This window comes from Scyliorhinus canicula, chromosome 11, assembly GCF_902713615.1.
Source record: "Scyliorhinus canicula chromosome 11, sScyCan1.1, whole genome shotgun sequence".
NCBI classification, from domain to species: domain Eukaryota; kingdom Metazoa; phylum Chordata; class Chondrichthyes; order Carcharhiniformes; family Scyliorhinidae; genus Scyliorhinus; species Scyliorhinus canicula.
This window is the reverse complement of record NC_052156.1, coordinates 40,480,779-40,506,254: the sequence shown is the minus strand read 5'-3', so window position 1 is coordinate 40,506,254 and position 25,476 is coordinate 40,480,779. Positions and strand designations below refer to the sequence as shown.

Below are 25,476 nucleotides of genomic sequence, written 5' to 3'. Positions count from 1 at the left end.
ACGGCGCCCGTTTGGCATCGCGAAAGGAGGCTGGAGCGGCATGAACCGCTCCAGCACCGTGCTCTGCCGTACCTGGGCCCGGTTCACACCGTCACGAATATTGGAGAATCGCCCCCCTAATGTCTGAAATGAAGGAAACAATAATCAATATATGCAGTATCTAATTTATAGCATAAGCATTTGTAGTTTTGAATATTGCCTCTTATTTTGTTTTAGAGTTTTCTGTTTTGATTTTCAAATGTTCAGGGTGGGAGTTGTCAGCACTGGGGAGGAAATCAATCTTTTACTGGCATCCTTTGTAGTTCAGCCAAATACAGAATAAGGTTTCCTATATACTCCCTCCAACAATGTTAACCCCAACCTCCAAAGAACAAGTGCTACACCAATGTGACATTTCCATTTCAAAAAGCTGACAACTTGAGTGAATTGCCTGTCCAGTGCCAATGTGTTTTGATTTATGTACAGCTTTCTGCTGTAGATTCATGCCCAGCAGGAGATAGGTTGATATTGGCTGAATTCATTTTACATATGGTTGTTTCAACTGACAAACCGAGGAGCGCAGGAAAGACTTTAATTTCTTCTCCTCTGAACAAAATTTAAGCCAGGTCACAGATGGATGAAGTGGGTGCTAACTCAGTCACTAAGTTTCTAAACTTTTAAGGTCCTCCGGTAGACTATGTGTGGATACTTTTAGGCAATACCAATTTGTGTTATTCACTAAACGTAACAGTAAATAGGAAGTGCATACAAACTTGTGAATTAGAGGAAGGAGTAGACCAGTTGGCCCCTCAAGCCTGCTCCATTGTTTGATGAGATTATAGCTGATCATATTGTGATCTCAACTCTACATCCTTTCAGCATTCACCCAGTCAAGTCCGATTAGGATTTTGCATATTTCAATAAAATCACCTCTTATTCTTATAAACTCCAATGGAGCAGGCCGAACCAGTGTAACCTTTCCTCAAAAGACAGTACCTTCATCCCAGAAATGAGTTGCGTAAGCCTTCTCTGCACTGTTTCTCATGCAATTATATCCTTTACTAAGTAAGAAACCAGACTACACACAGCATTCCAAATGTGGTCTCACCAATGCCTCGTACAATTATGGTAAAACATTGCTATTTTATATTCCATTCCCTTACAATAAACACCAACATTCTATTTGCCTACCTGCATACTAATGTTTTGTGATTCATGTACCAAGACACCAGATCCTTCTGTACTTCAGAGATCTGCAATCTCTTAATTCAAATAATATACTGCTTCTCTATTCTTCCTGCCAAAGTGGACAAGTTGACACTTTCCCACATTATACTCCGCCTGCCAAATTTTTGCCCACTCATTTAACCTATCTATATCCCTTTACACACTCATTCAGCGGGATTTACTGAGTAACCCAGCGCATGTTTCGCTGCGGTTTGGCCGGCAGCGAAACCAGGGTTTCCCGTTGAATGCACCCCTTGCCGCTGTGAAACCTGTGCTGTCGGTGGGACCAGAAATCCCGCTAGCGTGAACGTCTGGAAAATCTCACCCCTTATGATCTGTTCACAATTTACTTGTGTCATCAACAAATTTAGCGACCACACATTCAGCCCCTTCGGAAACGTCATTGATATAGATTGTAACCAGTTAAGGCCCCATCAGTAGTCCCAGTGGCATTTCACTGGTTATATCTTGCCAACCTGAAAATGACCCATTTATCCCAACTGCTTCCTGTTCGCTAAATAATCCTTTGCATATTAACATGTTGCCCCCTAAATCATGAACTGTTATGTGATAACCTTTTGATGTGGCACCTTATCAAATGTCTTTTGGAAATCCAAACACACCACAACCACAGGTTCCCCTTTAACCATGTTACTTGTCAAAGAACTCCAATAAATTAGCCAAACACAATTTCCCTTTCACAAAACCATGTTGAATATGCCTGATTGCATTAAAATTTAAGCGCTCTGCCATAACCTTCTTAATAATAGAATCTAGGGCAGCACAGTGGCGCAATGGTTAGCTGACTCATGGCGCCGAGGACCTGGGTTCAATCCCGGCCCCGGCTCACTGTCCATGTGGAGTGTGCACATTCTCCTCATGTCTGCATAGGTCTCACCCCTGTAGTGATAGCATGGTTGTGTTGCAATTCACTGACTGACCATTAGGTGTCTCACTGGTATATAAGTGAATGTTAAAGTCAGCTGACCTCAGACTGGCTGAAGGAATTTGAAGAGAGAGGTTGCTTCGCATTATTTTACTATTTTTCATCTGTTGTCTTGTATGTAGTTGACCTACAGTTAAAGTTAATAAATCGTTTATAACTAACTACAAATGTTCTTGTAATAAATCAGGCCATTTGACACGAACATTACAACCCCCACAACCCAAAGATGTGCAGGGTAGGTGGATTGGCCATGCAAAATTGCCCCTTAATTGAAAAACAAGAATTGGGCATTTTAATTTTATTTTTAAAAAAATAGATTCTAATATCTGCTATGATGGATGTTAAGCTAACTGGCATGTAGCTTCCTGCGTTCTAGCTCTCTCTTTTCTTGAACTGAGGAGTTGCATTTGTTGATTTCCAATCTGATAGGACTTTTACATAATCTGGGGAATTGTTAAAAATTAAAACCAATGTATCAAATATCTCAGCAGCCACTTCCCTAGAATGAAGTCCTTCAGGTCCTTGGGACTTGGCAGTCTTTAGTTCTGATAACTTTCTCAGTACCCTTTTCCTTGGCGATTGTAATTGTTTTCAGTTTCTCCCTTTCACCTCTTGATTCACAATTATTTCCGAGACATCATTTGTGTCTCTGATTGTCCAATTTAAAGATAGATCAAAATCACCCATAATTATTGCCGTACCTTTCTCAAGTTCCCATTATTTCTTCCTAATTAGATCAGCCACAAAGGTTGTGGGCGGGATTTACTGGCTGTTCACACGGCCTGGATATTCTGGTCCCAACGACGGTTCACGGGTTTCCCGGCAGCAAGAATGCAGTCAATGGGAAATCCCGTTGACAATGGCGGGACCAGAAAACCCCACGTGCCGGCTGCCGCCGAAAAACATGCAGTGGGTTGCACGGAAAATTCCACCCTGTGAGTACAAGAGCAGGTCTACAAGGTCTGGGTATGTTGCGACATACCTGTCTCCCAAAGCCTTTCCACCATCTGCAAGGCATAAGTCAGGCCTGTGATGGATTGCTTCCCACTTCCCTGGCTGAGTGCAGCTCTAACAACACTGAAGAAGCTTGACACCATTCAGTACAAAGCAGCCCGCTTGATTGGCACCCTGATCATTGGACTCCATTGGGCAGCACGGTAGCATGGTGGTTAGCATAATTGCTTCACAGTTCCAGGGTCCCAGGTTCGATTCCCGGCTTGGTTCACTGTCTGTGCTGAGTCTGCACGTTCTCCCAGTGTGTGCGTGGGTTTTCTCCGGGTGCTCCCGTTTCCTCCCACAGTCCAAAGATGTGCAGGTTAGGTGGATTGGTCGTGCTAAAATTTCCCTTAGTGTCCAAAATTGCCCTTCGTGTTGGGTGGGGTTACTGGGTTATGGGGATAGGGTGGAGGTGTGGGATTGGGTAGGGTGCTCTTTCCCAGAGCCGGTGCAGACTCGATGGGCCGAATGGCCTCCTGCACTGTAAATTCTATGACTCCCATGCTAGCTAACACAGTGAACAAATTTCTTTCCTCGGATACTGCTCACAATGCTTTCAAAACTGTATCAATTCCTCCTCAAAAATCCAACATCCAATTTACCTTTCCTTGCAAACTACCACCCAATATTCAACTTTCCTTTCCTGTCCAAAGTTCTTGAGTGAGTTGTTGCCATCCAAATCTGTAGCTATCCTTACTGTAACTCCACGTTTAAATCTCTCCAATTAGTTTTCCATCTTTAACCAGAGTCAGCGATGACATCACCTCCCTGATGTCTGTATTCAGATATTCAGCCTTGCCATTCTTCAGTCCTTTTCCTCCATTATCCAACTCCATTCTTTCATGGCTTCACTCTTACCTATCCAGTCATGACACAGCTTTGCCTGAAATGGCTTCTGTATCCAATCCTGTGCCATTATTGAAAATGTAAGGACGCCACGGTGGTGCAGTGGTTAGCACAGCTGCCTACAGCGCTGAGGACCCGGGTTCAAATCTCGGCTCTGGGTCACTGTCCGTGTGGAGTTTTCACATTCTCCCCGTGTCTGCGTGGGTTTCACCCCACAACCCAAAGATGTGCAGCGTAGGTGGATTGGCCACACTAAATTGCCCCCTAATTGGAAAAAAAATAATTGGGTACTTCAAATTTATTTTTTTAAATTTACTGGAAATGTACTGACTTTCAGAAGACTTGTTAAAAACATAATGTGATTTCTATTATGTATTGTCTAATGTTGATCTTGTTTTTTAATACTGTGCCAACTGCTTTTCACTGTATGACAACAAAGATAAATAAAAATTACCGTGCGTCCCCAAGGTTTGGTTCTGGCCCCTCCTCCCTTTCATCTACTTGCTGCTCCTTGGTGACATCATCTGCAGACTTTAGTTAGTTTCCATATCTATGCTGATGACGCTGAACCCTACCCATCCACCGCTTTACTTCCCTGTTGTCTGATATACAGTCTTCGATGAGCCGCTACTTCTTTCAAGTAATCGTTGGGATCATGGAAGCTATCATTTTCACCCTTGCCACCAATTGCATTCCTCTACCCAGGAATACCCCGGGCTGAACCAGACCATTTATCACCTTGGCCTTATCCATCCCCAAACAGACCTTTAATCCTAAATATTCTCCATGGCAAAGATCATCTACCTCCACCTCTATGTTATCGCCTGTCTCACTCCATCTGCTAAAACCTCTATCCTTCACTTTGTCACAGTAGCACAATGGTTAGCAATGTTGCTTCACAGCTCCAGGGTCCCAGGTTCGATTCCCGGCTTGGGTCACTGTGCGGAGTCTGCACGTTCTCCCTGTATCTGCGTGGGTTTCCTCCGGGTGCTCCGGTTTCCGTTTAAAAAAAATTAAAACTGTTCAACTACTTTCCTGGCCAGCCTCCCATTCTCCATAAACTTCCAGCTCATTCAAAATTGCTCCACTGATTCGTCTCAATTACCTCATTGTCCTTGTTGGTCAAAATTAGATCGCAGTCACTCGGCATCTCTTATTCATAATTCTGATTTGCATTCTCCAAGATCTCCCCCTAAAAACCTTGCCTTGTCCACCTCTCTTAAACCCATCTTTTTGACCAAACTTCACCTTCTTACCAATAAGTCTCTCTCTCATGCATTCTCAATATTTGTCTGCTCACACTTCTGTAAAATGCCTTGGGACGTTTTTCTACCTAACAGCATTTTAAATGCAAATTACAAGGTTCCATGAAAACCTGGCACCATCTGATACCTGGTTCAATTAGACAGTTCTTTTTACATTGACCTAAATAGTGAATCTCCGTTAACTATTGAACTGTAGAGGGCTTGTGAGAGTATCCTGAGCTGACAACTGTGCATGATCACTTACTATGAATCATTGGGTAGTGATTTGAAGTGGGAACACTGGCCTTTTGTTGAAATCCTCCCCCACTCCTAGCCAGGGTGCTGAAGTTATATGCAGCATACCAACTGCTGCCTTGGCTGAGATCTGTTAATCTAAGACCATCTGATCTGGCCGCGTGTTACACTGGGTGATGCTTTTTCTCACCAGCTCTTTGGCAGAACATATTTTGTTTATGCGATCAGTGTTTTGTGAAATTAACTCTTTTGAAATGTTGGAGAAAATCACTGCTTTGACAGGCCCTTAAGAGTGCTTTTCTGTTGATTTCATTGGTAGCTTATACCGGTGTTCTTCAAACTTTTTTTCCGGGGACCCATTTTTATCAACCGGCCAACCTCCGGGACCCAACCCAGCCGACCGCCGTGACCCACGCCGGCCGACCTGAGCGACCCACGCCGGCCAACCTGAGCGACCCACGCCGGCTGACCTGAGCGACCCACCATTTTCTCTTACCTTGTTTGCTGCTGATAAAAATGGAAGAAATTATTTTGGATCCCTTTGGCCCTCGTACATGCTCCTCCAATGGAACCTGTTGGATGAAGGTGAAGCCTTCCTGTGTCGGAAAGTATGGAGTCTTCATCTGTCCAAAGTTCTGCATTTCTTTCCTGTAAAATTTTATCAAACAAAACCCCCACCGGGCTTGACAGGCTTTTGGTTTTTGATTTTGATTTTTAGGCTTAGCTAGGCATACCTTAGCGTAGTGCCCCTTCTTGCCATACTCGTTACACGTGGAGTTGCGAGCCGGGCAACGCTGCCTGGGGTGCTGGCCCTGACTGCAGAAGTAACAGCATGGTCCTCCGGAGCTGGAAGGCTGCCGCGCAGCACAGGAATGAGGCACGTCTGGGTCGGGTGATGGCTGTGCCTCCGACATCCCCGAGGATGCCGCGTTGTCAGATGGGAAGGCATTCAGGCTCTGAAAGGCCACTTCCAGCGAGGTAGCCAGTTTCACAGTCTCCTCGAGGTCAAGGGCCCCCTTTTCTAGAAGCCGCTGCTGGATGTAGCTGGACCGGACACATAGGTGTCCCGGACCATCAGCTCCGCGTGCTCGACCACTGTGACACTCCTGCACTTATAACTGCGGATGAGTACTCTCAGTTCATGCAGATATTCAGCCAGTGACTCACCCTGGCGCTGACGCCGAGTGGTCAGGAGGTGTCGAGCGAGTTCCTTGTTCACCGGCTTTACGAACTGTCGTTTGAGCAGCTCCACTGCCTCCGTGTATGAAGCCAAATTCCTGTGGCTCACCCGGGTGTTCAGGAGACGCTGTTTAATTTCCGGGGAGACCTCGGCGGCGAAGGAGCTGAGGTTGGACTCAAAGCAATTAAGCCAATGCTCAAATATTGCTGTAGCCTCCGGCGCCTGCGGGTCAAGTTTGAGGCGTTCTGGTTTTAAAACGACTTCCATCGGAAAAAAATCTAGCTGATTAAATTGATACCAATCAATTCAGTCGAACGGGTAGTTGACAAGAACTGTGGGTTTAATCAGCTGGAATGTGCCCACCAGTAGCTCCTCCCGCACTGAGAGGCTGTCCCGGATCGATGGGTTATAGACCTTTTCAGAGGGGCAGAGCCACAGACGGAGCCAACAACGACATCAACACAACAACAGTAACAGTGAGTAAATACAATAATATACAAGAGCCGTACGTGGCTCACCACAATCCGATTGAATGGTGGAGCAGGTCAAAGGGCCAAATGGCCTACTTCTGCTCCTGTTTCTTAAGTTCTTTGCCTCACATTAAAATCTGTAACCAATACAATGAAAGAATTTGCTAATTTCCCAGCCTGCCACTCAAACGTACCTTTTGGAATTGCAGGGAGCTCTCCCAGTTTTCTTCTTGTGATTATGGAGCATTCCATTCCCAGGTGGCATATTGGAATTGGAGGGCACTTTACCACTTTTCTCCTTCATGGAGCATCCAGTGGCTGGAAAATGATGCAATGTGTCACTACATACGTGCCGTGTCAGCTGATACGCTATCGAAACCACTTGAACAATCAGCACCAATGAATTGAAAGGGTGTTGCCATCATAGACTGGAAAGCAGGGGGACGAGGAGCAACAGAGAAGTAAAGTTGCTCGAAAGAGGAAGTGAAAATTGACTGGGGGGGGGGGGGGGGGGGAATTGTTTCTTTTAATCTTTCCATTTTTGAATACAATACATATAGTTAATGGAGGCTAGCTGAAAATAATTACCAAGTTTGTAATCACACCAAGGATTTCAAATGGCAGAACCCACAACAGTAAATTCAATTGTTTTTAAAAATGTTTATCTGTTACTTCGAGAGAAATATTTTTAGTACATTATTTTTTTGTGTGGTCAGCTTATTCCAAAAGTCACTAATCTCCATACTGTCCACACCGGCTATTGACTGATTTGATTGCTAGCTGCACATTTTTGCTCTAGGAGTACTTCTGTTTGATTAGTTCTAGGCATTGTTACTTAAATTATTGTTTTGTTTAGGCAAATAATTTATGCACAATACAGTGATCCCATCAAGGTCTCCAAACTAACTGCAAATTAAAATAAAACCATGAATTCAAACAGGTTCTGTTTCCTTTGAATCTGAGCAGAAATGTTTTTGTAATTCTAGTTACCAAAACAAAGACAGGAAAATGGTTTGATTTTGAGAGGAAAAACGTCTTCACCCAGAGAGTGGTGGGAGTCTGGAACTTGCTGCCTGAAAGGGTGGTGGAGGCAGAGACCCTGATAATATTTAAGAAGCATTTAGATGTGCACTTACGATGCCATGGCTATGGGCCAAATGCTGGAAAATGGGATTAGAATAGTTAGGTGGTTGTTTTAGACCGGTGCAGATATGATGGGCCAAAGAGCCTTTTTTCTTTTTTTGAAATACATTTAGAGTACCCAATTATTTATTTTCCAATTAAGCGGCAATTTAGCATGGCCAAACCACCCAACCTGCACATCTTTGGGTTGTGGGGGTAAAACCCATGCAGACACTGGGAGAATGTGCAAACTCCTCACAGACAGTGACCCGGGGCCGGGATTCAAACCCGGGTCCTCAGTGCTAACCACTGCGCCATGTGCCTCCCTGAAGGGCGTTTTTGAGCTGTAAACCTCTATGACTTATGAAAACTTGCTCTTATCTGGAGTTTAAAGCACCATGGAAGTGACCCACTTCCTTCTGCTCTGACATGGTCAAATTATGCTTTAACCAATCATTTCATACCCTTTTGAACATAAATTTGTAAACTAGTGGTGTGTGCTCTTGATTGACTGTGAGAGAATAATCTGACCTGTTTGCCTTTCCCAGCTTTAACATTGTTTAGGATAATTGGCATCAAAACTTGATTTGTAAAAAAAGAAAATTAGGAGCACTGGATGCTGGGAATATAATAATACAGGTGCAATTTATAATGCACTGCAGCTTTAAATAACAGTTGAAATTTATTGGCATTAACGTCATTTAATTTAGCGCTGTTAACCAATCTTGCCAGTCTTGGGTGTTGAAACTCTTCCATTGCTTGTGCACAAAACTTTGATTTTATGTCAAATCCTTGCGGTGCTGAAATATTCTAAACGCAAAGTCTCAGATCCAAGACATGCATTCCAGGCAAACCTACAGCTATAATAGGACATCAGAAGAAATATTTGAAACTTACAGTCTGCCCACCTATTTGCCACACCCTTTTTGTTTTAGTGTACCCTTTAGTATTGAAGCTGCAACTCATGAACAAACCTGAAATAGTAAAGTTGACCTTTTCTGTACATACACAGGAATAATTTAAACATTTGAAAGATGGCAATAAACAACTTTAACATATCTTTATGTTATTTATGTCTTTAAGCTCTGTCTTTTTCTTTGATCAAAAGCTATAATAAATTTTGGTAAGGGTGTCGCCTATCTATAAATTCAACCTGTAAAGAAAATTGGAAAAGGTTACTTACTGTACCTTTAAACGGAGGTAACTTTACAGTAATCTGACTGAAAACTGAGTTCATAGATGTGAAAGTCACTGAGCACACAATGGGGTGCTAAATCACTTGTATTGTTAAAATATAAATCTACGTATTTGCCTGAGAAACATTGCAAAGATGTAAATTGTGGCCTTATGTCTGGATAACATTCTGAAAGCCTGGCGCACAGCTACTGTTCAGTCAGCTGGTAGTGCAGGTTATTAAGCAAGGTGTTTTTGTATAGGAGGATTATTCAGGGGTTTGAGTAGAAGGTTTGATCAGAATATGAATGCAACTACATTGACGTCAGAAGGCCTCAGAGTGCTGATATCAAGGAGAAGGTAATTGAGGACGAGGCTTTGAGAGTCATTGAAGCTGGGGGGGGTAAGAGTGAAACCTGGCATGTTGCAAAAGGTATCTGCTGTTACAGAAGGAAATACGGCAAGATGTTTCTGGATCCTTTGTTGAAAAATGTTTCTGCAAATGAACACTTGATACTTTAGGCAATGGTGCTTTTTGAAGTTCAAAGGTGAAACTATTCATGTCTGAAAATATTGCAAGCAGCTTTTCACTACCACCTCGGTTAAGATGGAAAGAGAAATGTTTACTGATCTTGCAGACATCATAACCCTGATACAACTGGTCCCGAGAGGGGTGACAGAAAAGATGCATGTTGTTGGAATTTTATTAAAGCAGCTGCGTTGTGCTGTGTTGATCTCTACCTAATTGTGGATGCTACAGCGCGCTGTCAAATATAGGACTGCAATCAGAGAATGATTCTTCTAGAAGGACTGCTTGCATGCACTGAAACCCCAGAGCATCTGCAGAAACCTGCTTCACGGGTCTGAGGAGGAGAAACAGAATTTTCTGTTGGAATCGATTGAGATACAGAGATGTTTATTTTGGGGTTCTTTATGGAGGTTTTTCGAAATAATTTCCTGGAATTCTTTCTACTGAGCCTCTGCCTTCTACAGCTTGGGGAATGGAGATTAAAAAATACAAGGTACATGCATGTCCATTCAACCGGGAGGAATTAACCCCCTTGCATTGCATGTAGCTTTCCTACTTTGCAGCTTGATATAAATTTTGAAATAATGTGTGGTGTTTCTGAAAGTATAATGTTTTTTGTCTAATGAAAATTCCTAATGCACAGCAGAGGTGTTTGTCCTCCAGACTGCTGGCTATTGATTAGTGTAAATTTACTCTGGGGACACGGCACATTATTATGTGAACATGAATTTTTCAATGTAGAATTATAATGTGCAAGGATAAAGAGATGCAGCCTGTGACCAGTCATGAGAAACAATAAGCATCTTGTCAGTGAGCTCTGTTCAGCCTCAATGGCATAGAGGGTATCATTGTGTTTGGGTTAGCCCAGCAATAATTCATAGGCTGGAACAAATGAAGAATTATTCCGATACATCCTCACCAACTCCTTCTTGTTTTTTTTTTAGGAACCCAGTAACAAACGGGTGAAGCCGCTTTCCCGGGTCACATCTTTAGCTAATCTCATTCCTCCTGTGAAAGCCACACCTCTGAAACGATTCAGCCAGACATTACAGGTAAGATCCCTCAGTGGGATTTATTATCGCTGTAGCATGTTGAGAAGAATTATAAAGGTGCACAGTTGAGTATTAGTTGGTTTGCACTCGGAAATCCATCAAAGGATGTCGTTCGCATTCATAATGTTTATCCCAAGCCAACAGTTACTGAATATGATTCATAATATTTTCCAAACCATATATCTATCAGTTGTATATATCTTTTAGAAGCTGTCCCATATACTAGCTGATTAGGTAAGAATACAAATTAATAATTTGAAGTTAACAGTGAACGAATCACATCAAAGGAGCAAAATTCCAGTGCTGTTCTAATGTATGTTCAAATGTCAGAATGTGCAAAAAGAACATTTTTGGTTCTCCCTAGAAATCCAATGCCTGAATGCTTTAAAGATAATGCTGTCAGTTCCACATTTTAAATTTCTGACATTTTGCATTCAAGTTAACGTGCCAGATTTTAATTCACTCCTTTCTTGCTAAATTCCTTGTCTTTATCTCTTCTTTGGGGTCACGGTAGCACAGTGGTTAGCAATGTTGCTTCACAGCTCCAGAGTTCCAGGTTCGATTCCTGGCTTGGGTCTGCACATTCTCCCCGTGCCTGCGTGGGTTTCCTCCGGGTGCTCCGGTTTCCTCCCACAGTCCAAAGATGTGCAGGTTAGGTGGATTGGCCATGCTAAATTGCCCTTAGTGCCCAAAAGGGTTAGGTTAGGTTACTGGGATAGGGTGGAGGCGTAGACTTGGATGGGGTGCAATTTCCAAGGGCCGGGTGCAGACTCGATGGAGACTTCTGCACTGTAGATTCTATGATTCTGTTCTCTATCTATTTGCAAATGAGGCAACTTATTTCTTCTACTACTTTCCATATTCATAATTCGGGGTGTTTCTGTAACAAAAGACCCCTTTTCCTATTATAACAAATAAATACTGGAGAGTTACCATTCTTCTGCTTCAGTGCTAGTCAGCATGTGAATCTCCAGATAGCAGCCCAGTAGGGTAATGACTAATAGTTTTACCTTTGCTTGTTGGAGCTGGTCTTTAAATTATTTTCTAAATCTACCTCAATTGTTCACGCAGCATTAAAATACAAAATAGTAATAATCAACAACATAGAGAAAGGTTATATACCATTACATGTTAATTGAATCCACGCTTTAAGTGAGTCTATTGATCTTGTTCAGTCTCCCAGCTTTCCTCTCGTCCCAGCTGTCCCCTATTTATATGTGGTCAAAGTACTTAATTAAATAATGTAATTTAGAAGACAATATAATTGTGTGCTAATGCTATAATTAACATACAATTAGCATTACAGACAACTGGTGACATGGATATCATCAGGAATTCGATTTTGTACCTAATGGCTCAGCAGGTGTAGCACGCAGGAAGGAACCAAGTCGAGTAGCTGAGCTTCATGGCACATTGGTGGGCTCACTACAATTGCTTGCACCCTGAACTGGGGAAGGGAAATATTGTCCAGTGTTGCCTTCAGTGACTTCGGCCTTGTGCCATCTGATGCAGAACATATGCAGCTAAGGTCATTAAGTGAGGATAAAATGAATCTGAATTGTGACCTCCCCTCCACTGATTACATTGCTCATGAACACTTACTGCTCAGACTCGTTGAGTGAGGACTGCTGTGAGGATTGCTATGGAGCTGCATATCCACACCAGTAACAGGGGAGGAAGAGAAAGGGGGGGTAGGAAGGAAAAAGTTGGAAACAAATGTTGGAACTTCAATTTTAGAAACGCTAGACGTTATGTTGTGATGCAAAGGCAAAATGTTGTGCATGTTGGAATCCGAAATATAAACAGAAAATGCTGGCACTGCTCTGCAAGTGAAATAGTATTAACCAAGAGAAAACGTATGAATGTTTCAGGCCACTGCACTTTGGCAGAAGCATTTCATTATGGTTGTTTTCAGGTTAAAATTAGGACAGGTGATCTGTTATTGTTCATATCTGGTCAAAAACGCACAAAAGTGAGGGAAGTTAGGGTTGAGGGAAGAAGGTGTCATCGACAGTGTGATGAGTGGCACTGTAGCACAGTGGTTAGCACTTTTACTTCACAGCACCAGGGATCCAGGTTCGATTCCCAGCTTGGGTCACTGTCTGTGCGGAGTCTGCACATTCTCCCCATGTCTGCGTGGGTTTCCTCCCACAAGTCCCGAAAGACTTGCTGTTAAGTAATTTGGACAGACTGAATTCTCCCCCCACCTGTACCCAAACAGGCGCAGTAGTGTAACGACTAAGGGATTTTCACAGTAACTTCATTGCAGTGTTAATGTATGCCTACTTGTGACACTAATAAAGATTATTATTGATTATTATTATAAATTTAAAGTACCCAATTAATTTTCTTCCAGTTATGTGGCAATTTAGCGTGACCAATCCACCGCACCGCCCAGGGGAATGTGCAAACTCCACACCGGCAGTGACCCAGGGCTGTGATCGAACCCGGGTCCTCAGCGCCGTAGGCAGCAGTGCAAACCACTGCAGATTATTATTATGCGGCATTTAGCAATAACCTGTTTGCTGATGCTCAGTTTGGAATCCCCCAGGGCCACTCAGCTCCTGACCTCGTTAGAGACTTGGTCCAAACATGGGCAAAAGAACTGAATTCCAGAGGTGTGGTAAGAATGACTACCCTTGACATCAAGGCAGCATTTGACCAAGTGTGGCATCAAGGAGCCATAGTAAAACTGGAGTCAATGGTAATTAGGAAAAACTCCACTGGTTGGAGTCATATGTAGCAGAAAATAAGATGGTGGTGACTGTTGGAGGTCAATCATCTCAGTCCCAGGACATCACTGAAGAAGTTCCTCAGGGTAGTATCCAAGGCCCAACCATCTTGAGTTGCTTTATCAATGACCTTCCTTCCGTCATAGCGTCAGAAGTGGGGATGCTCACTGATGATTGTACAATGTTCAGCACCATTTGTGATTCCTCTGATATTGAAGCAGACTGTGCCCATATGCAGCAAGACCTGGACAACATTCAGGCTTGACCTGATAAGTGGCAAGTAACATTGGCGCCACACAAGTGCCAGACAATGACCATCTCCAACAAGAAAGAGTCCAACCATCTCCCATAACATTCAATTGCATTACCATCACTGAATTCCCCACCATCAACATTCTTTTAAAAAAAAAGGAAAAAAAACATTCTTGGGGTAACCAGTGACCAGAAACTGAACTGGACTAGCTATAAAAAATAATGTTGCTTCAAGAGCAGGTCAGAGCCTGGCAAGTAGCTCACCTGACGTTCCAAAGCACAAGTCATGAAATACTCCACTTGTCTGGATGAGTGCAGTTCTAACAACACGCATAAACCTCAACCTGAGCCAGGACAAAGCAGCCCACTTTATTGACACTTCACCCACCAGCTTCAACATCCACTCTTTCCACCCCCGCTGCACAGTGACAGCAGCTTGTACCATCTACACGATGCAGTGCAGCCACTCGCCATGACGGCACCTTCCAAACCTGACAGCTCTGCCATCTAAAAGGACAAGGGAAGCAGATAGATACAAACACCACCGCCTTCAAGTTCCCCTCCAAGCCACACACCATCCAGACTTGGAACTATATCACCATTCCTAAAACCCTGGAACTCCCTCCCTAACATCACTGTGGATATACCTACATCACTCGTACTGCAGCAAATTGGCAGCTGACCACCACCTTCTCAAAGGCAGTTAGGGATGGGAAATAAATACTGACCTAGCCAGCGATGCCCACATCCTGCGAAAGAATAAAGGAAATTCCCATTGCCGTTGGAATTTTAATTCAGCAAAGACGCTACATAATGTTGAGTATTGAAATCTACAAGATGTTGAGCTGCATCACACCATTGTGATAGCTCATGTTTGAATTTTGTATGTTACAAAGGGAAGATGGTACAGTAATTAAAAGATGATACTTTCTAAATCTAAAGCAAGTCTTCCAAGGAGTACATGGTCAATATAATACTTTACGAAAGAGTAATGCAAATAATCCTAGAGACAAACCGTTATTTCTGATTCCTAGCACGGATTGTCCCTGATGGTGGCACTTCTTGTAGTTTATATGGAATCGACATAAGCTGCATTTCCTGGACTCAGCCTAGCCTTTCTCATACAGCAATCCCTGTTTGCAATGTCCCAGGGTTTCCTCCGCACTGATGCTATGTGATTAATTTTCTTCCAAGAACGTTCTTTAATCTAGTCATGGATTTAATTAAAATACTGTCAAACTGTAAAACAGAGCTTTTTATAATAAAATCTTAATTAGTTTTGTGAAGGAACATAAGACAATTTTTCCATTATGTGATTAAATGAGATTGTGAGCTTTCAGTGTTAACTATTAGCATTGGGCACGGTGCGAGAGGATCAGTGAGATTGTGGCCCAGTTTGCCAGCACTTTCAGCTAGGCTAGAAGAGAAAGTTGCAGCATCTCACGGATCATGTTAACTCTTGATTGTTATTTTCAGGAATACAAATACAGTCAGGAATACAAATGCAGCCATGAAGTGCTGAAGAATTTTACCATTGGTCAAAAGCAGAATAAGGCTCTGTTGTGCTTCTTTCTGTGCTGTGCTGCACATGTTGTACCAGTAATAGGCCCTGCCTGGAGAGGCGGGGGAAGGAAGGTTACTAATTTACTTCAGTTAATGTTTGATCCAGAAGGTAGGGAAATAGCGTGACTGCACTGAGATTCTTGCATTCCCTGGGGGTGATAAATCTCTTCCCAGAATTTATATGTGAAAAGTTTCTGATGTTTCTGAAAAAGAGCTGCATTAGTTCCAGTTGTGCTGAGCGTGAAAGCAAATTATGCTTTGGCTAGACTTAAGCTGTGCCTGGCACCCTGTCTACTGCTGCAAGTATATTTGTACAGCTGTTGTGAGACTTTATTACTTGCAGCACTTAACCTGCAGGAACTTGAATATAAAGACTGTTTTCAAACACAAATATTTCTAATTTCCCTTGGAGAGTCACTCTCGCAAGTAACAGGCGTAAACTTGCAGTATTTTTCACCAGTTTTATGAAAGAATGCTAAAAGGCCATGGAAATTGTCAACTGGCTTTCAATTTCAGTTCCTGCGTACTGTAATAAAAAGTGGAAGTGATGGCAGTCACTGAGCCCTGTATTTCCTCCTGTCAATAAAATACGGCCAGAGAAAACCAGTTTGTACCTTGGTAATCCCGGCGAGTTTTGAAAACGTGTACAGCACAGTTCAGCTCGTGTCTTTAAAAGCTTGCATATGGCAAGGCAGCTGAAGGCTGACTAATACCAAGAAGTTTGTCCAAGTTTCCATTGATTGCAGTTTTAAGTTGAAGTCTTTACTGTTGATATCTGGTAAACATAAAAAGTGTGACTGACTAAACTTTGTTTGAAATGCCCTCAGGGCAGTTTGATGGAGCCACTTGGCAATGGAGTTAAAATACCATTCCTCACACAATAACTTTCCAATCTAATCTATGTCACAAACTACCGGTCACTATTAAGCACATCCCGAAAATGGAATATTGCTGGCAACCTCAAGCTGCTCTTTAGCACCTTCTAGTGGTTCTTAATTGAAGTCAATGATAGAGGCTGAGACATGAGGCTAGCTGGACCCGCCAGGTTGCACAGTGCTTTTCAAGGAATAGATTAGAAAAAATGCGTTCACTCAGCGGGTATCAAAAAATACTTTTGTTAACTTGAAAGAAAATATTAATAAATCCTACAGTAAATAGGTGATAATTAAATTATTTTTGACCCTGTGTAATCTGATTAATTAATGCATAGTTTATTCACAAACCCCATTTCCTACTTGTTATCAAATATTATCATAAAGTGAATCTTGCTGAAGCACATTCACTGTCACATGACATTATTATGAGTTTTAATGAAGATTTAAAAAAAAAAAAAGATGTACAAAAGCTTTATGATGCCAGTTTCTTTTGTTGACAAATGTGAGGTTATCCATTTTGGTAGGAATAACAGCAAACGGGATTATTATTTAAACGATAAAATATTAAAGCATGCCGCTGTTCAGAGAGACTTGGGTGTGCTAGTGCATGAGTCACAGAAGGTTGGTTTACAAGTGCAACAGGTGATTAAGAAGGCAAATGGAATTTTGTCCTTCATTGCTAGAGGGATGGAGTTTAAGACTAGGGAGGTTATGTTGCAATTGTATAAGGTGTTAGTGCGGCCACACCTGGAGTATTGTGTTCAGTTTTGGTCTCCTTACTTGAGAAAGGACGTACTGGCGCTGGAGGGTGTGCAGAGGAGATTCACTAGGTTAATCCCAGAGCTGAAGGGGTTGGATTATGAGGAGAGGTTGAGTAGACTGGGACTGTACTCGTTGGAATTTAGAAGGATGAGGGGGGATCTTATAGAAACATTTAAAATTATGAAGGGAATAGATAGGATAGATGCGGGCAGGTTGTTTCCACTGGCGGGTGACAGCAGAACTAGGGGGCATAGCCTCAAAATAAGGGGAAGTAGATTTAGGACTGAGTTTAGGAGGAACTTCTTCACCCAAAGGGTTGTGAATCTATGGAATTCCTTGCCCAGTGAAGCAGTTGAGGCTCCTTCATTACATGTTTTTAAGGTAAAGATAGATAGTTTTTTGAAGAATAAAGGGATTAAGGGTTATGGTGTTCGGGCCGGAAAGTGGAGCTGAGTCCACAAAAGATCAGCCATGATCTAATTGAATGGCGGAGCAGGCTCGAGGGGCCAGATGGCCTACTCCTGCTCCTAGTTCTTATGTTCTTATGTTCTTATTCTGGTACTTGCATGCATTCAGGGAGACAGTTAGCTGTGGCTGGATGACTGGTTTGTGATGCAGCGTGATGCCAAAGCATGGGCTCAATGCCTGTACCGGTTGAGGTTATTCATTAAGGCCCCGCCTTCTCAACCTTGCCCCTCGCCTGAGGTGTGGTGATCCTCCGGTTAAATCATTACCAGTCAGCTCTCTCTCAAAAGGGGAGAGCAGCCCATGGTCATCTGTGACTGTGGTGACACTTCATCTTCAATCAAATTAACACCTCTTAGAAATTATGTGAAGCAAAGTTAGTGCTGCAGTTGCAGTGTGAATGCAACCTGAAGTGTAAATGTAAATAGCACAATTCAAGGTTACAGATAACATAGATGCAAGGGAACCTTAGTTTATACATGCAGCAGAAGTTCTCCATTACTTGAGTGTCAGCGTTTTTTGCATTGTGCTGAAAACAGTCTTAACCTTATATTCTTGTGTATTAACTGGGCCTGTTCCAGTGCATAATATTTCTGGCTGAAAGAACTATCGTTCATTCATAGTACTATGGAACCAGTGATTATTGCAGGGCATTAAAGCAAGTCTATTTCACATGGTTAAGCAATTTTATGAGCAACAGTGCACTTTAAATCAAAGGTGTCAAATTGCAAATCCTCTTGAGTGTTGCATTTTGTAAAACAGTTTTCCATTACAGTGACATTTGCAGCAAATCATTCAATTACAGTTACGTAATGCCCTACTTCAATGTGTATTTTGTGTGCAGAATTTGTAGCAATTCTTTTCTCTCTCGTTCTAGCGTTCCATTAGCTTTCGAAGTGACAGCCGACCTGAAATTTTCACCCCGAGACCCTCTTCTAGACATGGGCCCCCTGCTATTGCAAAGCGTCGAGATAGCAAACTCTGGAGTGAAACATTTGACATTCGTGTCAATCAAATGCTCACAGCTAAGGAAATCAAAAGGCAAGAGGTACGAATGAGTGCAAAGCAGCTTTATTCTTTTGCCAAAAAATAAAACATTTTATTCATTTAATCAATGATGGGCTTCGCTCCCAGTAATGACTATCCCCTGGCTTGGAAATGTGGTTTCTGACCCCCAAGTATTTACATCCATGTCCTTATAGATTAAGAATGAGAGTGCAAGCAACTTGAAACATTCTTATTGCAAAGCTAACCAGTAAAGATATTCTTAAATTGTTCTTCCAACACTGGAGAAACCTGCTCAGCTGTTGATTTGTTGCATAGAGTTTATTTTTAAAAGTACTGTAAATTCTATTGCAAAATTACAGAAATGTTAACTTATCAAAATTGTAGAGAACCAAATATTTTGTCAGTAAGTAGCAACTTACTTGGGCCCGATTTCCAGGAATTTTCAGATATCAGTAGATCTATGCAATGCTTATTGGTGTTCTGGATCATAGTTGTGGAATTTTGCCAATAAAGTGGCCCATACCTTCAACGTCACTGAGTTAATTGATTCCCTATAGTAGCTGTATGACTGACCATGTCAACTTTTTCAACAATTTGCCAACCTTTCAATATAGGGAACCCTCCCACTGAAAAATGTCACTATCATATTCTTTTGCTTGTGAGAGATTGGATCATTTAACCATCCTCTGTCCAATGTGGGTATCATTTAATCTGTCCTTTCTCCTACAATATTTGTAATTGTGTTAATATCAAGAGTGCGGAATATACCTGTAACACCAAAGTAACTAAGTTCGAATCCATACAGTGCAGAAGGAGGTCATTCGGCTCATGAGTCTGCACCGACCCTCCAAAAGAGCACTCCGTCTAGGCTCACTCCCCTGCCCTATCCCTGTAACCCCACACATTAATTACGGCCAATCCACCTAACCTGCACATCTTTGGACTGTGGGAGGAAACTGGAGGAAACCCACGTAGACACTGGTTGCAATAATACGAAAGAAAATTAGCTTCTGGTAAAAGAATTCTGTTATCATAGCATACACGTTTATAGTAAAAGCAGATGTTTAAATGTTAATTTGCCATCAATTAGTGATTGTGTGAAACTAATTTACAAATCAGCACGGAAACTGCAATATAAATTTCCAGAATACATAGTCAAACTGGAAAACTTCTTCATAAAAAAGTAATAAGACCGGAACTGTACAGTTGGGAAATTGTACTCAAGAACTCCCAGCCTGTACCTCAGGGCAGCTAAGAATTGAAAAATATATGTGACCTTTCCACCATCACCCACATTTTAAGATCAAAACAGAATCAACAGAATAATGTGTTGATGTCTGAAAATTGTTTAATATCGTATTGGTTTTTGTTATTGCCTAAAGCTCTACTAAAATGAAAGTTAAGACAGTTTTGAACTTATTGGTGGTGAATACAAAGGAACTGGGGCTAGGAACCTGGGAAGGAAACTTACTTGGGCCGATTTCCAGGAATTTTCAGATATCAGTAGATCTCCTATGCAATACGTATTGGTGTTCTGGACCACAGTGGTGGAATTTTGCCGATAAAGTGACCCGTACCTTCAGTGTCACTTAGTTAAATATTGTCTCTCTGTATAGCATCCTGAGGGTAATCTGAAGATAATTGTACTTGTTGGTGTTTTCAGTGCTTCAAGTTTATTTATTTAAATGTTTTGCTCCTGGATTGCACCTGCAGTTAGACTAAGGGACTTGATAATATGGCTGTGAAGACCATTCATGAAGGAATCCAAGTGTAAGATAGTCACTAACGGATCAAATGGCGAACAAAGGAGCTACTTATTTTCAGAGTGGTGGGAATATGGAACTTATCGTCAAGCGGGTGGTTGAAGAAGACATTGATGCATTTAAGGGGAGGCTTGACACATGATGGGAAAGGGCATCTAGAGTGATAGGGGGAAAAGTGGTAAGAGATAATTATCTTAGTAAGAGGCCCACGTATTGACATAGAACAGTTGGGCGGAATGATGTTCACGTGCTCAAGATACTATAATTTCAATTTTGTAGCACTGCATCAGGATATGTGGACTCGTCGACAGTTGTGCGAGATGCAAAATTCTTTTAAGTGTATTAGTAAGTTTCTGGGGGCGGAACGTGGGCCAGTGGTTAGCACTGGGACTGCGATGAGGACCCGGGTTCGAATCCCGGCCCTGGGTCACTGTCCGTGTGGAGTTTGCACATTCTCCCCATGTCTGCGTGAGTTTCACCCCCGCAACCCAAAGATGTGCAGGCTGGGTGGATTGGCCACACTAAATTGCCCCTTAATTGGGAAAAAAAAAAATTGGGTACTCTAAATTTATTTAAAAGGAAGTGTTAGTAAGTTTCCTGTGGCATTTCCCATGTTTGGGTTTTTATTTAATATGCAAGGTGGCAAAGGAACTTGAAAGATTTCAAAAATTTACTTCAAAGCTCTGGCTCCTGACCAAAGGCCACAAATGAATTGTGAACTGCCAACCGTTACATGGAGGATTTGTAACCTACATGTTCAAAATGACAGGTTAAATGTTTAAATATAACATGAAACTGTGTGACCACCAGAATCATGGCAACAGACAACTGTGTAGGAAGTATGTGCATTTTTAATAATGAATTATATATTGTATGGATGGCACAAAGCTCCTCTCATATATATCACGCCAAGCAACTTTAAAACAGATGACATTTGGGCTCTGCACATAATTCAAGACTTGAAAACTATTAAACGTTGTTCTTCTCTCCATGTTTTTGTTCAAATATACACCTTTTCCACAACTCTACTTTGGAAATGTTTATAAGATAAATTCAGGGAAGTAACACACTGGGAATACCATTTTGCCTTGGAGAGATTAGATTGATTGCTTGGGATTGGGTTCAACCAGTGTCAACGTAATCACATTGCGCACGTGTCACTGGTCTAATTTTGACCAATGTTTCCTCAATGATTCAGTTGCCAAATCTTTCTTTTGCAGGCAATTTTTGAACTTTCCCAGGGAGAACAAGTTTTAATTGAAGACTTGAAGCTCGCAAAAAAGGTGATGCAGGCCTTATTTCCAGCTGTCAGATAAAAAAAATGAATTTGGGATTTTTGCTTCTTTTAATCCTGTTGAACAATCATATTTTGAACATTATTGGTTTTTGATATCTATTTTATTAGCAATTGGATTTATGCATTAATTAAATATCTGCCATGTGCTCATTTCTATTTCCAGAGTGTTACCAGGGCCATTAGTCAAATGGTACCCCCAATCCATTTTATTTTTGAAGATGTGAATTGTATTTTTGCAGAATAAGCATTCTGCTGCAACAGCGCACCATGCTGTGGGACTACTGGCCCCAGGTGCAAGCAGCTCTTAAATCTCCTTGAATTAATTGTGGGATCAATGAATTTGCTGTTTTAAGCTTTTTTTTTGTACCCACCAGCTAAATTTCATTAAAATAAATCCTGTTGTGAAATTAACCTGATAAATATTACTTACGAAATTGCAACTGTCAAAAAGACATTGGATCTCCCATGTGTCGGTCAGAAGCATTACAATAAATGAACAAGTCAGTTACATGTTCTCTGCAAAATGCACTTAAGTTGCAAAAATATGCATTATTAAATGTTCGATGTTGGTTTCTCTCATGCAGGCTTATCATGATCCAATGCTCAAACTCTCCATTATGACTGAACAGGAGCTGAATCAGATATTTGGCACACTGGATTCCCTTATTCCCTTGCATGAAGGTACGGCTTTCTTCTCCGATTGAACAGACAGTGGTTGTGTGAAGGTTGCCTCAAATGTAATAAATAGCTTAATGGTTCACATGGAACAATGTCATGTTTCTGTAAACGTTTATGCACTTCCTCTTGGGGAAAGCGTCTTTGCTGTGACCCATATATTTCCTCATTTACTTTTGGTCAGATCTTCTGAGTCGACTCCGAGAAGCCAGGAAACCAGATGGCACGACAGAGCACGTTGGCAATATCCTTGTAGGCTGGGTAAGAAATTGTTTCAATTATTTTTTTTAAATCTGCTTTTATGTTTGATTCATTGGTATGTTTGTGCTGTTAGTTCCCAAAAGTGCCATCTCGTACAGGCCACGATAACCCTCCCAGACACTTGACAGATTTGCAAAACCCAGCTACCATGCAGAGCCAGTCTGGTTAAAATAAGATCCTCCCCACAGCTGACAATAACAAATCCAGCAGCTTTGAATTCAGCTGGTGTCAGCTGAGCCGAATCCTAACCTGAACAGCACAAAGATCCCATTGACACCAAAAGAAGGCGGTTAACATTGACATGAAATAATGTAAATACATCCCTTTTAAATATCCACAGGAGTCGATTGATTTAATTTATGCTTTTCATACTTTGACATTTTACCACCTTGCCCTGTTCTTGATGTAGAAAGTTGCGGGTAACCACTACCATATGCCTGTGTATACATGAAATAACAGAAAAACATTTCTTCAGATATTGTATTTTATACAAAATGTCATTTTTTAAAAAAAATTTAGAGTACCTAATTCAGTTTTTCCAATTAAGGGGCAATTTAGCGTGGCCAGTCTACCTAACCTGCACTTCTTTGGGTTGTGGGTGCGAAACCCACGCAAACACAGCGAGAACGTGCAAACTCCACATGGACAGTGACCCAGGGCCGGGCTCGAACCTGGGACTTCGGCAGCAGTGCTAACCGCTGCGCCACCGTGCTGCCCCCTATTTTATACAAAATTTACTTAATCAAGCTTCTCTTTCTTATTAGATTTCCAATTTTCTAGAGGCTGGCGATGATTTCAATTAAAAATAAATCATGTTTCAATTCTAACTGTTTTAAAACAAACTATGGAGAAAATTAACACCTCAGATATGCATAGAAATGCTGCTGAATTGTTAGGAACACAGGGACAGGAGTTGGGCTATTTAGCCTCTCTAGTCTGATCTGCCATTTACTAAGATCAAGGCGGATCTGTGACCTAACTCCATATATCCACCTTTGTCTCATACCCCTTCATACCTTTTGGTTTTCAGAAATCTATCAATCTCAGCTTCAAAATTAAAAATGGATTAAGTGTCAGTTCTAGCTTGTGGAAGAGAGTTCTCCTTTGTGTGTAGAAGTATTTGCTAATTTCACTCCTGAAAGGTTTAGATCTTATTTTTATACTGTTCCACCTTTATACTCCCCCCAACAAGCCGAAATAATTTATCTGTCTCCCCTATCTTCTCCCTTTCCTGCTGGCTGATGGTTACTCTGCTGCAATTTTACAGACCTCTCTTTAGAACTACCAGTTTGATTCACAGCTAAGTATGGATTCACATAGCGTTAGAAGCAGGGTGCAGCACTCTAGAAATAAGCACGGATGAAGTTGCAAGCGACCCGTGACTGTTAGTAGATTTGGCATTCTCCCTTGCGCAGCAGCAATAAACAAACTCAGTTGAATGTTGAACTACATAGCCAGTGGAATAACGGTCGGAGATGGTTGGGATCAAACTGCGCAGTGCCCTAGTTTGTACTTGCCAAGATACAGAGGCGGCATTCAAGTGCTGGAAGCTGTGAAGAGAAGAACCACAAGCCAATTGCTAGTGCAAAAGGTCACGGATTATGATTAATGATTAGTAAAACATGGGCTTTTCAGTCTGAAAAGGACATAGCTGAGATGTCATCTTGTAGGGGGATACAAAAAAGTTTAGAGTAGAAAGGGCAAATCTGAACTACTGTAAATTAAATTGCAAGGGTCGTACAGACTAGTATAGGGTTGATTGAGGGAGTTCTTTCCCACAGTTCAACACCCAGAAATTGAAATGACTTTTGAAACAAAGTGAATAGAAAAATATATTTGCCTATTGCATGCTATTGGTAGTGGCATTCGGGTCCTGCTCCTATGAAGAACATATTGCCACATGAATGAGTTAATCTCAGTCTTTCCAACTGCCCATGGTTTTGCTTTTCATGTGCGCTGAATTCTGAGCAGCCTCAGAAAGGGCAGGACTGTTTCTGCTAGTCCTCCAGCGAAGATATGTGGCATACAAATATAGCAAGAACACGGTGTTGTTTGCCACTGCTACAATCCAATCTTCTGGAGCATCAACAGCAATGTAAATATACCTCGCGGTTAGACTCCCATGGCAAAACTGGTATTATTTCCAATGCCTATGTGATCGAAGACATTTATGGAAATATAGCACTTCTGTTTCGATGTTTACAAGAGTCTTCTTGGTCAGTGATCACTCACTACTGAAGATGTGTGAAGTTAACAGGACTTGGATTCAAACGTATATGTGTCAACACAAGTAAACAGAAAAGTGGAGAGCAATCCATGGTGGGCATTTATCACAGTTTATAATAGTAAAGGTGACCATTGTTTTGGATTATTTTGAAGTGAATTAATTCATTAAGAATGGCAGGCTCCTTTGGCTGTTCATATAAATAGGTTGCTGGTTCTAAAAGGCCTTCCATGGTGAAAGGTCATTATGAGGGAGGAAACAAAAAAACTTGATATTGAGCTAGCAATTATCACCGACCTTAAAGAAACAAATATGAAGCCTTAATCTTAAAATTGACAGTAAACTGAATAGACTAAATAAGGCTTTCCATTGGGTGAAAACTGGCTGAAATTCAAGAGCCAAAGTACTGTGGATTCTAGAAATCGGAAAATTAGAAAATGCTGGGAGTATTCAGCAAGTCAGGCAACATCTGTGGAGAGAGAAACGGGGACCCGGGGCTTCAGGTCTAATTTGAGGTGCCAAGGCCACACTTGTTAACGGCGAAATCTGTTTGGCGATTTTACCCGGTCCCCAATTGGCA

General features: G+C 41.7%; 1 protein-coding gene across 4 annotated transcripts in view; it reads left to right on the top strand.

The window, feature by feature from the left end:
• arhgef3 (Rho guanine nucleotide exchange factor (GEF) 3) overlaps nt 1-25,476 on the top strand; it is a 402,557-nt gene that overhangs the window by 357,797 nt on the left and 19,284 nt on the right. For 3 of the 4 annotated variants that reach the window (XM_038812815.1, XM_038812817.1, XM_038812816.1), the window contains 5 exons: nt 10,912-11,019; nt 18,546-18,716; nt 21,660-21,722; nt 22,321-22,417; nt 22,596-22,672. In XM_038812815.1, the coding sequence (XP_038668743.1) occupies nt 10,912-11,019; nt 18,546-18,716; nt 21,660-21,722; nt 22,321-22,417; nt 22,596-22,672 (516 nt within the window). Of the gene's footprint in view, nt 1-9,871; nt 10,461-10,911; nt 11,020-18,545; nt 18,717-21,659; nt 21,723-22,320; nt 22,418-22,595; nt 22,673-25,476 lie in introns of those variants that run through there. The other variant, XM_038812818.1, reaches the window with a different exon arrangement.